This window comes from Suillus subalutaceus, assembly GCF_016647625.1.
Source record: "Suillus subalutaceus strain FC151 chromosome Unknown DFJ58scaffold_263, whole genome shotgun sequence".
In the NCBI taxonomy this organism is placed as follows: Eukaryota; Fungi; Basidiomycota; class Agaricomycetes; order Boletales; family Suillaceae; genus Suillus; species Suillus subalutaceus.
The window spans coordinates 40,837-53,009 of NW_024540512.1; the positions used below are offsets into that span (position 1 = coordinate 40,837).

At 48.0% G+C, this 12,173-nt stretch overlaps 2 protein-coding genes across 2 annotated transcripts; both read left to right on the forward strand.

Moving 5' to 3' along the window:
- Nucleotides 1-6,126: 6,126 nt before the first annotated feature.
- On the forward strand, nucleotides 6,127-7,325 carry DFJ58DRAFT_736345 (uncharacterized protein; the record flags this gene model as incomplete). Its single annotated transcript, XM_041386785.1, has 5 exons — nucleotides 6,127-6,251; nucleotides 6,307-6,637; nucleotides 6,916-6,992; nucleotides 7,066-7,145; nucleotides 7,195-7,325. The coding sequence occupies 5 exons, from the start codon at nucleotides 6,127-6,129 to the stop codon at nucleotides 7,323-7,325; spliced, it is 744 nt and encodes a 247-aa protein (XP_041235811.1).
- A 531-nt stretch (nucleotides 7,326-7,856) lies between these two features.
- DFJ58DRAFT_848010 (uncharacterized protein) lies at nucleotides 7,857-10,089 on the forward strand (the record flags this gene model as incomplete). Its single annotated transcript, XM_041393560.1, has 7 exons — nucleotides 7,857-7,905; nucleotides 7,946-8,014; nucleotides 8,069-8,113; nucleotides 8,159-8,613; nucleotides 8,754-8,883; nucleotides 9,030-9,134; nucleotides 9,161-10,089. The coding sequence occupies 7 exons, from the start codon at nucleotides 7,857-7,859 to the stop codon at nucleotides 10,087-10,089; spliced, it is 1,782 nt and encodes a 593-aa protein (XP_041235812.1).
- Between the last annotated feature and the right edge of the window lie 2,084 nt (nucleotides 10,090-12,173).

Below are 12,173 nucleotides of genomic sequence, written 5' to 3' on the forward strand. Positions count from 1 at the left end.
TAAAATGGACCGAGCTTGAACTGAGAGAGGGAGATATGCTTACTATGCTTACTCAACACGCGGAATTTTATTGCCCGCTAAATACCACGCTTGGTGGTATCAGGTAGAAAAAGAGGGATATTGCAAGTCATGCAGCTGTCCTGATTGCGTGTAGAACCTGCTGGCTGATATACCTCTCGGCATGTGGGTCCACAAGAAAGGGTGTAAAACGGAGTATCCAGCGCTTGTTGTATACATGCGTGCAAGCTGACAAGGTGCAGATCAATGTCAGTTAGTGAATGAGACATGACGAACATTGAGGCGATTACATGCGTCTAAATGTATGTCCCGACCATTATAGGGCTATAATGGAGGTGGCGGTCAGCCGCCACTACCTTTTTTGGAAGGAGATTTCTCACGCATCTAGCCGCCACCTTGCCGCCACTACCTATTTTGGATGGAGATTCTCACACATCCTGCCGCCACCTGTCCACCTGTCCTTCTGTCCTTCTGTCCTTCTGTCCTCCTGTCCTTCTGTCCTTCTGTCCTTCTGTCCTTCTGTCCTTCTGTCCTTCTGTCCTTCTGTCCTCCTGTCCTCCTGTCCTTCTGTCCTTCTGTCCTCCTGTCCTCCTGTCCTCCTGTCCTCCTGTCCTCCTGTCCTCCTGTTCTCCTGTCCTCCTGTCCTTCTGTCCTCCTGTCCTCCTGTCCTTCTGTCCTTCTGTCCTTCTGTCCTTCTGTCCTCCTGTCCTCCTGTCCTTCTGTCCTTCTGTCCTCCTGTCCTTCTGTCCTCCTGTCATTCTGTCCTCCTGTCTGTTGGATGTTCAACATCGACTCTGCGTTCCTTTCTCTTGGTTATGTACAGTTCATATTCACCTTGCATGCTGTCTCTCACTTACATTGTTTCTTCACTCACCTATCTTATTTCTCCTCATGATGGTATCGTCATGGGGAAGCATGATCACATTTCTGAGTTGCTCAGTATGAAAAATTAGGTTGGTTGGGCTACCAAAATGCAATACACATTCATATGCAAGAACCATGGATGTCACATCAACACAAATGCTGAACTGGGAGATCTTCCCAGTCAACCATCTGTCAAGCCTTTACCTCTCAATCCAGTCAAATCCCATGGCCGCTGAAATAATGGCTGCTTAAGGACATGAAGGCTAAAGAGCTCATCACTCATCATCTCAGCTCCTCTGTCACATCTCTCATTCCCAGTCCACACAATGTTACTGCAGGTAAGGCATGGCAAATCCTGCGAGAACACTTTAACCACTGTGAAGGAGAAATAGCGACTAGGCTGGTTAGAAACTAGGGCTACTTATCCAAACAGGCGCGAGTGTAGTATTCGACCCAAGAGGACTGCTATTGAAGCAACTCCCTTCAAATATGCAAGGGTAGCAATGATGCGAAGGGCTAATAACCTATAGCGACCTAAGACCAAAAACCAATGAGTAGCGTTTTTAGTGATTAGCGACTAGCGACAAGTGAGTTCCCACAGAGAAACGTGCGTATAAGTGAGGAGCGCTATGCAAGTTGTCCTATGCGACGTCTGACCTAGCGACAGCGAGAAGAAATCAAAAGAAGGGAAAGCGAGGAACAAGGTATGATAGTGCAAGTGGAATGCCCGATAGTGACTAGATTATAGCTCGACTACCGACAGTGATCCCGATGTTGCGAAAATCAAACTTTATAAGGTATCTTTAGCGACACACACTCAAAGCAAGTCAAGCGACACGCGATCAGAGAGATTGGCAAGAGTGGAATCGATTGTACCAAACTAGGATATAGCGACTAAAGTGACTCCGACACCGGCAAAGGTCTGGGGAAGGGAAGTACTGTACTGTATGTAGGACGGGTCATTTTATCATACTGCGTAGGGGTTCGGGATGCGTAGGTGAGTATAGTAGCGACACTGGCGAGGGCATGATGTAGCGACAGGTAATAGAACATGCAGCGCTGCAGAGTATGAGGACACATGTAATAAGACCTGTGACTGATGAGTAGCGACATTTAAGGAAATATAATGCACCAGCAGAGGTAGGTGGACATAGGCAGGACATGGGAGGGTGGAATACCTAGACGTTGGACCGGGTAGCACGCTATGGGAGAAAAGTGGTTCCAAAGCGGATAGCTTGGGAGCTGAATAGTGCTGGTGACTAGCGCCTTACTCTTTTCTTCCAGGCAAGTCAAAATATGCCTATAGCACTCATATGCGCCTAGCGCTGGTATGATTGTTATGCCCATCAGCAGAATAGTAAGGCAGAGAGGGTGATGTGTACAATCAAAGGTCATATGTATGTGATGTTGGACTTTGCATCTCTACCTCCATCCCTGTGGGGTGAGGTGGCACTCACTGCATGCTACCTGTCTAACCAGACAGAATCAAAAGCTCTACCTCTGGGGAAAATGCCATACGAAATGCTACACAGGACTCAGCCTAATCTAGGTCACCTCCGCATCTTTAGTACACGACGCTTTACCCACATACCACCAGAACTACAAGAGAAGCTCAGGCCACATTCTAGAGAGGCGGTTTTCATGGATTTCCACTTGGAGTCAAGGTGTGGCAGTGTCGCCATGCAGTCACTGGCACTTTCTTCAACTCTCAGGATGTAATCCTCGATGAAAGTCTCTCAAAATCATTAATTCTCCCCAGAGCAATGATTGAAGAAGACACACCTGCCATCCCCACACCACCAGCACCTCCACCTGTCATTGTTCCTCCCCTGCCACATGTTAACATTATCCATTGCTCTGGTTGTATTCCAGTCCCTACTGAGAAAGGCCAATCTCTCAAGGACCGGATTGCAATGAATAAGGCATGCCTAGCTCCACAATGTGACCTTGCTCAGCTTGTAGCAATGGAATACCTCCTCCTCATCACACTGTTGACACAGCACCCACGTCCATCATCCCAGTACCCACATACATGCCTGATCCACAACATCTTCCTCCCATTGACCCAGATACCATCCTTCCAGATGACAAGGGAAGTTGGTTTTCCCCAGGTAATTGCACCGCTCATCATCACTGAGGTTGCTTGTCTATCAGTGTGTAGTTACACACATCATAATCCTACATGCCTGGGTATAACCTCAAGGTGCCTTCTGCAATGTATGATGAGGCAACACATTGTCCAGGACAAAGACTACTGGCTGGCGGCAATGCATAAGGAAATGAACCTGATGTCTGAAATGCAGGTGTATGAGCTTGTACTCCTGCCTGCTGATTGTTGTGTCATTGGATGCTGTTGGGTACTGGAGTTCAAGGAGGACCTGAAGGGAGGACCTGTATTCAAGGTGAGATTGGTGGCCCAGGGGTTTTCTCAGATTCCAGGAGTCACTTTGGACACACCTTACCTCCATACCCAAATCCACCTCAATTTGTGTCCTTTCAGTGTGTGCAGCAGCCAATGACTGGGAGCTAGATTGCTTTGATGTAAAGTGCATCTTCCTATGGGAAAAAACTTCAGGAGGACGTCTACATGTGCCAACTGCCGGGCTTTGAGTGTACCGGTCCCGATGGCCTTCATTTGGTGGCCCATATACTCTCCTCCCTTTATGGTCTCAAACAGGCTGCATATGACTGGTATGAACTTGCTTTCACATCTCGGGTTCCTACACTGTGATGTTGACTACTCTGTTTTCATCTTCAATCAAGTCAAACGGCGAGGGGGTGAGAGTGACCTGCATCATTGCATGGCACATCAACAATGGACTTGTAGACTCAAACAATTATATTTTCCTTGATAGGATGAAGACGCAAATCACAGAACGCAGTGTAATAATAGACTCAAGACACTGATACTCTCTTAATGAGGCAAGTCTTTCCATATGCGGGTGATGTTCAGCTGAACTTGAATCTGAGATGATGAATTATCAAACAATAATCATCACAAGTTTTCCCTACCCTCACTTATCATCCAGCACCAACTACCCACTACCACTACAACCATCACTCAGCATGACTTATATTTGCTCCAACTGCTCTACTGAATTCGAGGCTCACAATGAGTACAGCAAGCATAAAAAGCAGTGCTTGAAAGATATTGAGACTTTCAAGTTCAAAAATCTGACTATCACTGTCAGAAAAATGTCCAGGGTACTTTTGACTGCTGGTGTTCTCATGATGGATGTGTAGATGGGAAGAGATCCTATAAAACCATAGAGAGTATGAAGAGGCATATGAGAAATGTAAGGTCTCATTGGATTTGACACGGTAATTAGCATACATGTATACTAGTACTAATTTCTCACTGATCATTATGGGCAATCCTCAGTCAACTGCTCATCAAAGAACTGAAGAGATTGACGTTGATATGGAGAAGCTTCAGGTAAGCTCATGTATCAACATACATGTATACTAATTTCTGACCAACCATCACAGGCAATCGATCAATCAGTCACTCAGTCTTCTCTGGTAGGTGGCTTATTTCATAATACATATACACCAATTTACCACCATTAGCAACCGACAAAGTCCTCTGCATTGCATCAAGTAAATAAGAAGAATGATACTAATACAGAAGAGCCTGGTGTATGTATATGAGAAGCTAGCTAGTGTATATGTATACTGATTTATCTGAACAAGGACCTGCCACTTGATATGGATGAAGCATTAGACATAGAGTTATTTATGAATCTGCAAGATGATCAGGTTAAGCACGAGAATTATCAGACATGTATGATCATGAACCAACATACAACTGCTGCAGGAAACACGGGAAACAGCTTTCCAAGCTGTCCAGCAAGATAATAGAGTAAGAGTAAGAGCAGACACCATTATACACATATGGTGATCAACTGACACTCATCCCAGTCTCAGTCAAGAGACACAATAACTCCAGCTATTCAGCAATATGATCAAGTGAGTGACAAGATTATCATACATGCATGATAATTAAAGGAAATCAAAGGATGGACTGGTTCGTCCACCCATACTTGGATCCATCAATATTGTACTAGATCCTGTCCTTCATGTGTCTTTGCTTGCCACATCTGTCAAGTCCGCTCTGCCTCCTGATCACATGCTGGTCACATAGAAAAGAAGCATTCCGCAATCAAAGTGGACAGCATACAGTACAATCAAGCAGTAGCTGACATGAAGATCTCTAGGACTTTACCGACCTCTATAGCTGGAGGCAGATACTGCAGCCCCTACAAGGGTCTTCTTGTGCAAGATGGCATCTGTTTGCAACTTTATGCTCCTATGTATGTGGTTGCAAAGAAACCATGGGTAACCATTATCGAGCGGAACATCAGTCCATCCCGATTCCCAAGCAATGGACTCTTGCAAAATGCAGCAGCTCAATAAGGGGGTACACAAGCGATTTTGGAGGGTGGCTGCAGTAGAAGCAATGTCTTATAATCACCAGGAAGTGATAGATAGGATGAGAGAAAGATGGCAGAGGTAACCAGAGTGGAGCAAGTGCCTCAAGATAAGCGGATGGTCAGCCCTTGGCTATTGACCACCAAGTGGCACGAACATGTAGCTGGTCACGACGTCGCAACGCTAAGGAAGCTGGTAAAGATTCCAAAGGCAGAGGATCCCATCATGCCCAACCTCGTGGATGCAGTGGATCAGTATTTTGAAAAGCGCCTTGGTTTTTATTGGACACCACAGACGAGTTGATCCTGCAGCGCCTCACTCTCCTGATCCACGAAAGAGTGAGTCACTCATTTATCATACATGTATGCTAAATTCACCGGACTGCAGAGGAATCAACAACTCACCTCTTCACCGCCATCAAGAAGATACAACGATGAAGTCGTACATCCGCCACCACTATCGGTCTCCTAGCCATGCTGCTAAGGACGGAGAGCGCCGACGACTATGAGATTCCAATCACACAATGAACTCATGGAGACTCTGCAAAAGCTGGAACTGGCTTTGGTGGAGAATTGAACAGACGACAGAAAAGATACATGCGGTTCTCACCATGAACCTGGATGACCAGTGGGTCCAAGGTGGAGAACAACATGATTCCTTGTCCAACAGAGCGATTCATGGCTCTGCACACTCTGGAGGTAGAGGACGACACAGGGAACCAGCGCTTGTCACTCCAGACTTTGCCAGACTAGAGTAATGCATACGGCTCTCATGTTTGAAGCAAACTCAAGATCCTCAGCGCTGAGCTATACAATGGCGACGACGGAAGCAGCCTGCGATGCCACTCCAACCTTGGTTCACAGAGAAGACCAACTCCCCTTTCAGCCGCTTACGATCACTTCAGCATCGAGCATCTGCCATCGCATACAAGACGATAAGTATGCCTCGCATAGTGTGGGTGGGCAGAAGATGTATGGAGATGATGCTGTACAGAGGCGACAAGGTGCACATAGACCATCTGAGAGAGATGTTCGTTTCCATGGAGATGAAGCTAGTGGATGTCTGGGAGAACAAGGTATTGGCTGGAATTAAGATACGGGTATGCTACGAGAACATCGTGGATGACACCAGCAACCATGACGTGGGCTACTGCTTCTTGTCCGACCGCAGGAATGCCTGTTTCGCAGACCGCGACCGCTTCCTCAAGGCCATCATCGTGATCAAGAGGTCTTTGACCGGTTCGCTGTCATACGTCAAGGACAGTTGGTATGGAAACAGGGGCGCCCTGCAGATGTGGCTGAGAGATTATGCAGAGTTTCAAAAGGTAGTCCTAGCTAGATGCCGAGATGCTCAGTGGAGCTCCGGGTCGAGGCACAGAACTCACAGCCATGACCTACAGAAACACAAAGGCAAGCATCACATTGTAATTAGCATACACATATGCTAACAGAACACACAGACTCGATCCCAGCGCAAACCTAGTCATGCTGGGAAAGAACCTCACCATGCTCAGGATCTATCATAAGGGCCACTGCACTGACTGGGACAGACAAGCTCATCCCCCACTCAATAGATGGAGTCACGTCTGACATCATGATCCAGGACCTCGCCCTGACCAGGCCCTTTGCTGAAGTTGCCGCCTACATCTGCTACCCAGACAAGCCATCAATCAAAGACTTGTATCAGACCGCAGATCTTCATGAACGACAACAAGCTATTCACCACTGACCATCTGTCTGCTACCATGGCCAGAGAAAGTGTGGAGAAGATTGGCTTCCCTCTGGGCGTCAACTCATGGCGTCACATCAGCACCGCCTTCAAACGCAAGCTTGGTCGTTTTGCAGAACAGCTGTTGCAAGAGGATGATTGAAGACACAATAGAGGCTCTTCAAGCAGGACACAGCAGGGCGACAGAGAACCGCATATATGGTCTCAGTCCAGATGCACTGGCAAGTGGGGCAGAGGATCTTCTGCCTCTATTCCTTCAAGCCAGCAACAACTGGCAGCTCTGATGCACACAGTCCCAGGTGGTCTGCAACTAGCATATGTGAATGCTAGGGCCCACCACTTCAAACAGCTGGCACAGTCTGGAAGGTTCGGCTCAGACTTTGAAGAGATCACCACCAGCGAGCCATGTAGAACCACCCTCTGTCGATGCCAATGCTCCTAGACCCAAGACAGATATATCAGCATAAACACAGATGAAATGGCTGACCGCATGGGTCGGCAAGCTGGAGGAGAGGTTGATGCTGGCATTGAAGAGAGGTGATGGCTGGCATTGAAGAGAGGTTGATGACCAGAATGTAGATGCACTTACACCAGTGCTAGAAGGAATTACAAGGAAGCTATAAGGACAGCAACTCCCACTAACGACCTTGACTTTGACAACATCTATGAGCTGGACAACAGTCTGGGAGACCCAGAAGATTTGAACAAGACACCTAAAGCTGCAGCAAAGCCGGGGCAACAGGACTTTTACAGGCAAGCATCACACAATTAACATAGGTGTATACTAATGAATCACTGCAGATGACCAGACATCCATGAGCCTCATGACCAGCAATGAATCCAACGCATCAGAAGTGACAAGGGGTGGGTTGAGGAATCTCAGCATACGCGTGCACTAATACAGAGTCCACAGACGAAGACAACGATGATGATGCAATCCAGCAGAAGTCAAGAAAGGTCAAGTTCATCAGTGGTAAGTGACCCATCACTTACTCAACACAACGCGCATGCTAACACAGATTCGTAGAAAATGATGCAATCCATCAGAAGTTAAGAGCAGAGATCATCAGTGGTAAGTGACCGAGGATTCACTTTAACATGCATGCATGCTAATCAGCATCAGACACAGAGGAAACATCAACCGCCGCACCCAATCAGCTTACTCTAAAGAACAAAATCTCCATCATTGAGCGCAATAGCCTGATCACACTGCGCGTCATCCTCCATGATGATAACGCTCGATGGGCATCTCCACAGCAACAGCAGGCGGCGGTCGCAACACTGAAGCGAGAGACTGACATCATAGCCATGCTCAAGACCGGTGGAGGCAAGTCCATGCTGGCCATCCTCCCAAGCGATCATGGACATAGACAAAGCAGTGGTCGTAGTCCTTCCTTTGAAGTCCTTGATGACCGACTGGACGAGAAGCTCAAGGCCATGAGGGTTCCATTCCAAGTCTACGATCACAGCCATCCCTTGTCCTCCAGCGTCAATCTGATCCTCGTTTCCACAGACAAGGCCAGATTCAGACATGGAGACAGTATCTGGCAGAGCTCAATGAGATCCCTCCCGGTCAGCAGGATGGTATTCGACGAAGCTCATCTGGCTCTGCTGTCAGATGAGTTTCAGAGTCTCCATGCAGGACCTGCACGAGCTCAGACAGTTCCTCCATGCAGCTGATACTGCTGACCGGCCACGATGCCTCAGTCCAGCATCGCCAGCTCTCAAGACAATGTTTCGGTCTCTTGCCCACGGCCATCGAGATAAGAGAGTCCATCAACCGTCCGGAGCTGGAAGTACATCATGAGGCAACCAGCTCAGTCCAACACTCTCGAGACCAAGGTCACTCAAATCGTTAGAGCAGGAGAGGAAACAATGGACCCCCAATGACAGAGGCTTGGTCTTCGTTACATACATGGGACGATGGCGAAAGTCTGGCCGAGAGGGCGAGTCATCCATGAATTATGATACGCATATGCTAATCGCAGACAACCCCAAACAGACTCGCTGGCCATTCTACAATGGATCGAAGAACAGGAGCGACGCCTCCAGAGCGCAGTACTACACAGACTGGCGCGCGGGCCAAGACTCCAGTCATGATATGCACAAGCGCCTTCAGCACGGGAAACGACTATCCTCACGTCCGACTCGTGGTTCCACCTGAAGACCCCACTAGAGATGTCTGAGATCATCCAAGCTCAAGGAAGAGCAGGAAGAGACGGACGTCCCGCCAGATGCTACATCATTCCCTCCACATCACCTCCAAAGCTCCCAATAGGACGATCGGAGCCAGATCACAAGGGCCGGTGGTACGCACATGACTACGTCTACACCCACGGCCTGAAGCGCTGCCTTCGCTACGGATCCACCCCTCTACATAGATGGAGAGGGAACCATGTGCAAAGACGACCAGAGAAACCAGCCATGTTGCGTCTGCAAGAACGACACAGCCAAGGAGGTAGATCAAGCAAAGGCAGCCACCCCAACAGCAAGTGCACACACGTCCGAAATCCTCGATCCATCGACGCGCCATCTCCACGAACTTGCCTCCCCTGCAACAGCATACGCGTATGCCTAAACCACCCGCCTCTCCGACTCACAGACCAACCGTCTCAGTCAGCAAAATGGTCATTCAATGACATGTCAGGCGGAGCAGATCCCTTTGCAGAGGCCACTGCTCAGTCCAAGAAATTGAAGACGGCGAAGCAAGCAGAAGAGATGAAGCGAGTGGATCGAATGAGAAATGCATTGAACGCCATGAAGGACAAAGGATGCACTCTATGCCAGGCGAGCGGCGAGGCCGAGGGCCAATTCCACAAGCTGAGCCGATGTCCTTTCTGGCACACCCCAGGATGGAGTCTCGGGAAGTATTTCGAATGGAAGAAGGAGATCAGGTACAACAACCACAAGGGCATCTGCTGGATATGCCACGTGCCGACATGCAGCGACGAACTGCAACGTACCTCTTTCAAAGGGCACAGGGGACAAGCTATGCGAATGGCCAGACATCGTCCTGCCACTGGCTCTGGCGATCCATGGGTACAATGACCTAAGGGAGGCTGCAGAGCATACTTCAGGGTCAACTGGGCAACATTAGGTGCATTCACATCGTGGTTGAAGAAGGCACCAGCATCAGGACACCACAGCAACGGAATGGATCTCTTGCTGTGGTACACGGAAGTGCACAATGGCGATGCATAGAATGATTTAGCATACATGTATCTAAAACCCTTGCTTTGATATCATTATACTGTATCTTCAAACGATTTACTGACCCCAGAACCATTCTCCTTCCCTTTCTCTCTATCTCCCAGCTCTATCTCCCCATTTAAACAGCATCCCTGGCCCCAAACAAGGTACTATTTCATATATATAATCTATTCAGACATGATCTACTGATATTTCAAGCAGAAAGTAATGTTCCTGAGGACCTGGAGGAAATGTGCTGAGACATGGTGAAAGGAGGTCCTCACCAGACCCATGAACAGATTTCTGTGAACCGTACAATTTGTCTAACCATCCTACCTAGTACCACTGATGTTGTGGGCAAAGTTGGAAAAAGTCAATGTGAATCATATTTGTACTACAAGCAAATAACATGTTTGATATTCGAAAAAGTGAGTCTAAGCCTCTGTGCACACCAGAATATACTGCACGTACGCCCCGTTTTTGGTAAACGGCTGACATCTTCTCCTGCGATTATCTGCATTTTATTGTCCATCCTACAAATCATCCTCGACGACGACATCAGGAACACGATGATGCGCAGCAACTTTCTGTTCTCGAGTGGCCAGACAGTCTATGTCGGATAAGGTGGCGCGAAACGAGGCCTTCGCAAAAGCACGCGTCTGTCGACTCGACTGAGCAAAAGGCTCGGGAAGAACTTCAGCACCACAATGGCGACACGCATGCAGCAAATGCTTAAAGATAATGCTTACAGACGAAAAGCAATTTGTGTAGTACATATATGGACACGACGCAGATCACGAATATAGTCGTGTGTATCAGACGCCTTGACCGACAACGAATGGGAATGGGCCAAATCATCGAAATGTGCACGAGTCATCATGGGAAAATTGTCAATCAAGTGACGAAGACTGGGTGCGGACACCGACAGAAAAACTCCAGCTGGATACTGTTGAGCAGCGGTAAACCGCGCCCTGGATACTCCGCAATACTCAAACAACCTCCGGAGGAGAAAAGAGGAGACGACAGACACATCATCATCGACTACCTGTTGATCAGTTATAACAAGAGAAACGAGTGCATGCGAAGAACTCACAGCGGAAGATGAAGATGCAGCCATGGCACAGATCGAAAGTGAAGAACAAGCCGAGGGTCATAATGTTAAGAGCCCCTCAATACAAAAGCCAAGGCCGAGCGTGAGATGTCGTATCCATATAAACCTAAATGAACGGGCGGGCCGGTATCGATCGCGAGATGGAAAAAAATCAACATACCTGTACCCTAAGACAGGTCCAGGAATTCTAGGTCCTGGAACTGGGTCAGTTTACTGTCACAAATAGAGCGTAGGTGATAGCAATCAACCGTTTATGGTTTGTATTTGTCTGTATTTAGCATCGTGATAAGTTGCCAGTGTTGTGTGATGGTATGTTTGGTGTTCTGGAATGATCTTAATGATTTGCCTAACATCCAACTTTTCTTTGAACTTCTCCACAACGTCATGTGCCGTGCCGTGTCACATTCCGGTGACAATATTCTGGAGTCATCCAGACATTTAGCATCCATGATGTCCCCTTCTCCTGTCAAGGAGACACTGGGGCGGTGTAGCCGCGACCGTTTGCCTGCGTGTCGCGAGCAAGGCAAGAAGTGGTGAGAGAGCACTACGCTATGACAAAGCACGAAGGACACTAAGTGGCTCGCTAAGTTTCCGTGCTACACAGCTATCATCGCTCAATCGAGACGACCAAAAACCCAACCATAAAACGGGTTCCATTGGATTGCATCGTTGGTGATTATGGTGCCACTTTTTCACCGAAGCATTAGCCCGTTATGCCGTTCGCATCAATCAACCCAATCTTTCGCCAGCGCAACTTGAACGAGAAGCTGCCCATGTCGTTCTTCCCTTTCACACTGTTGCCACATTCCATAGTGTCAAGGGCCAAGTAGCA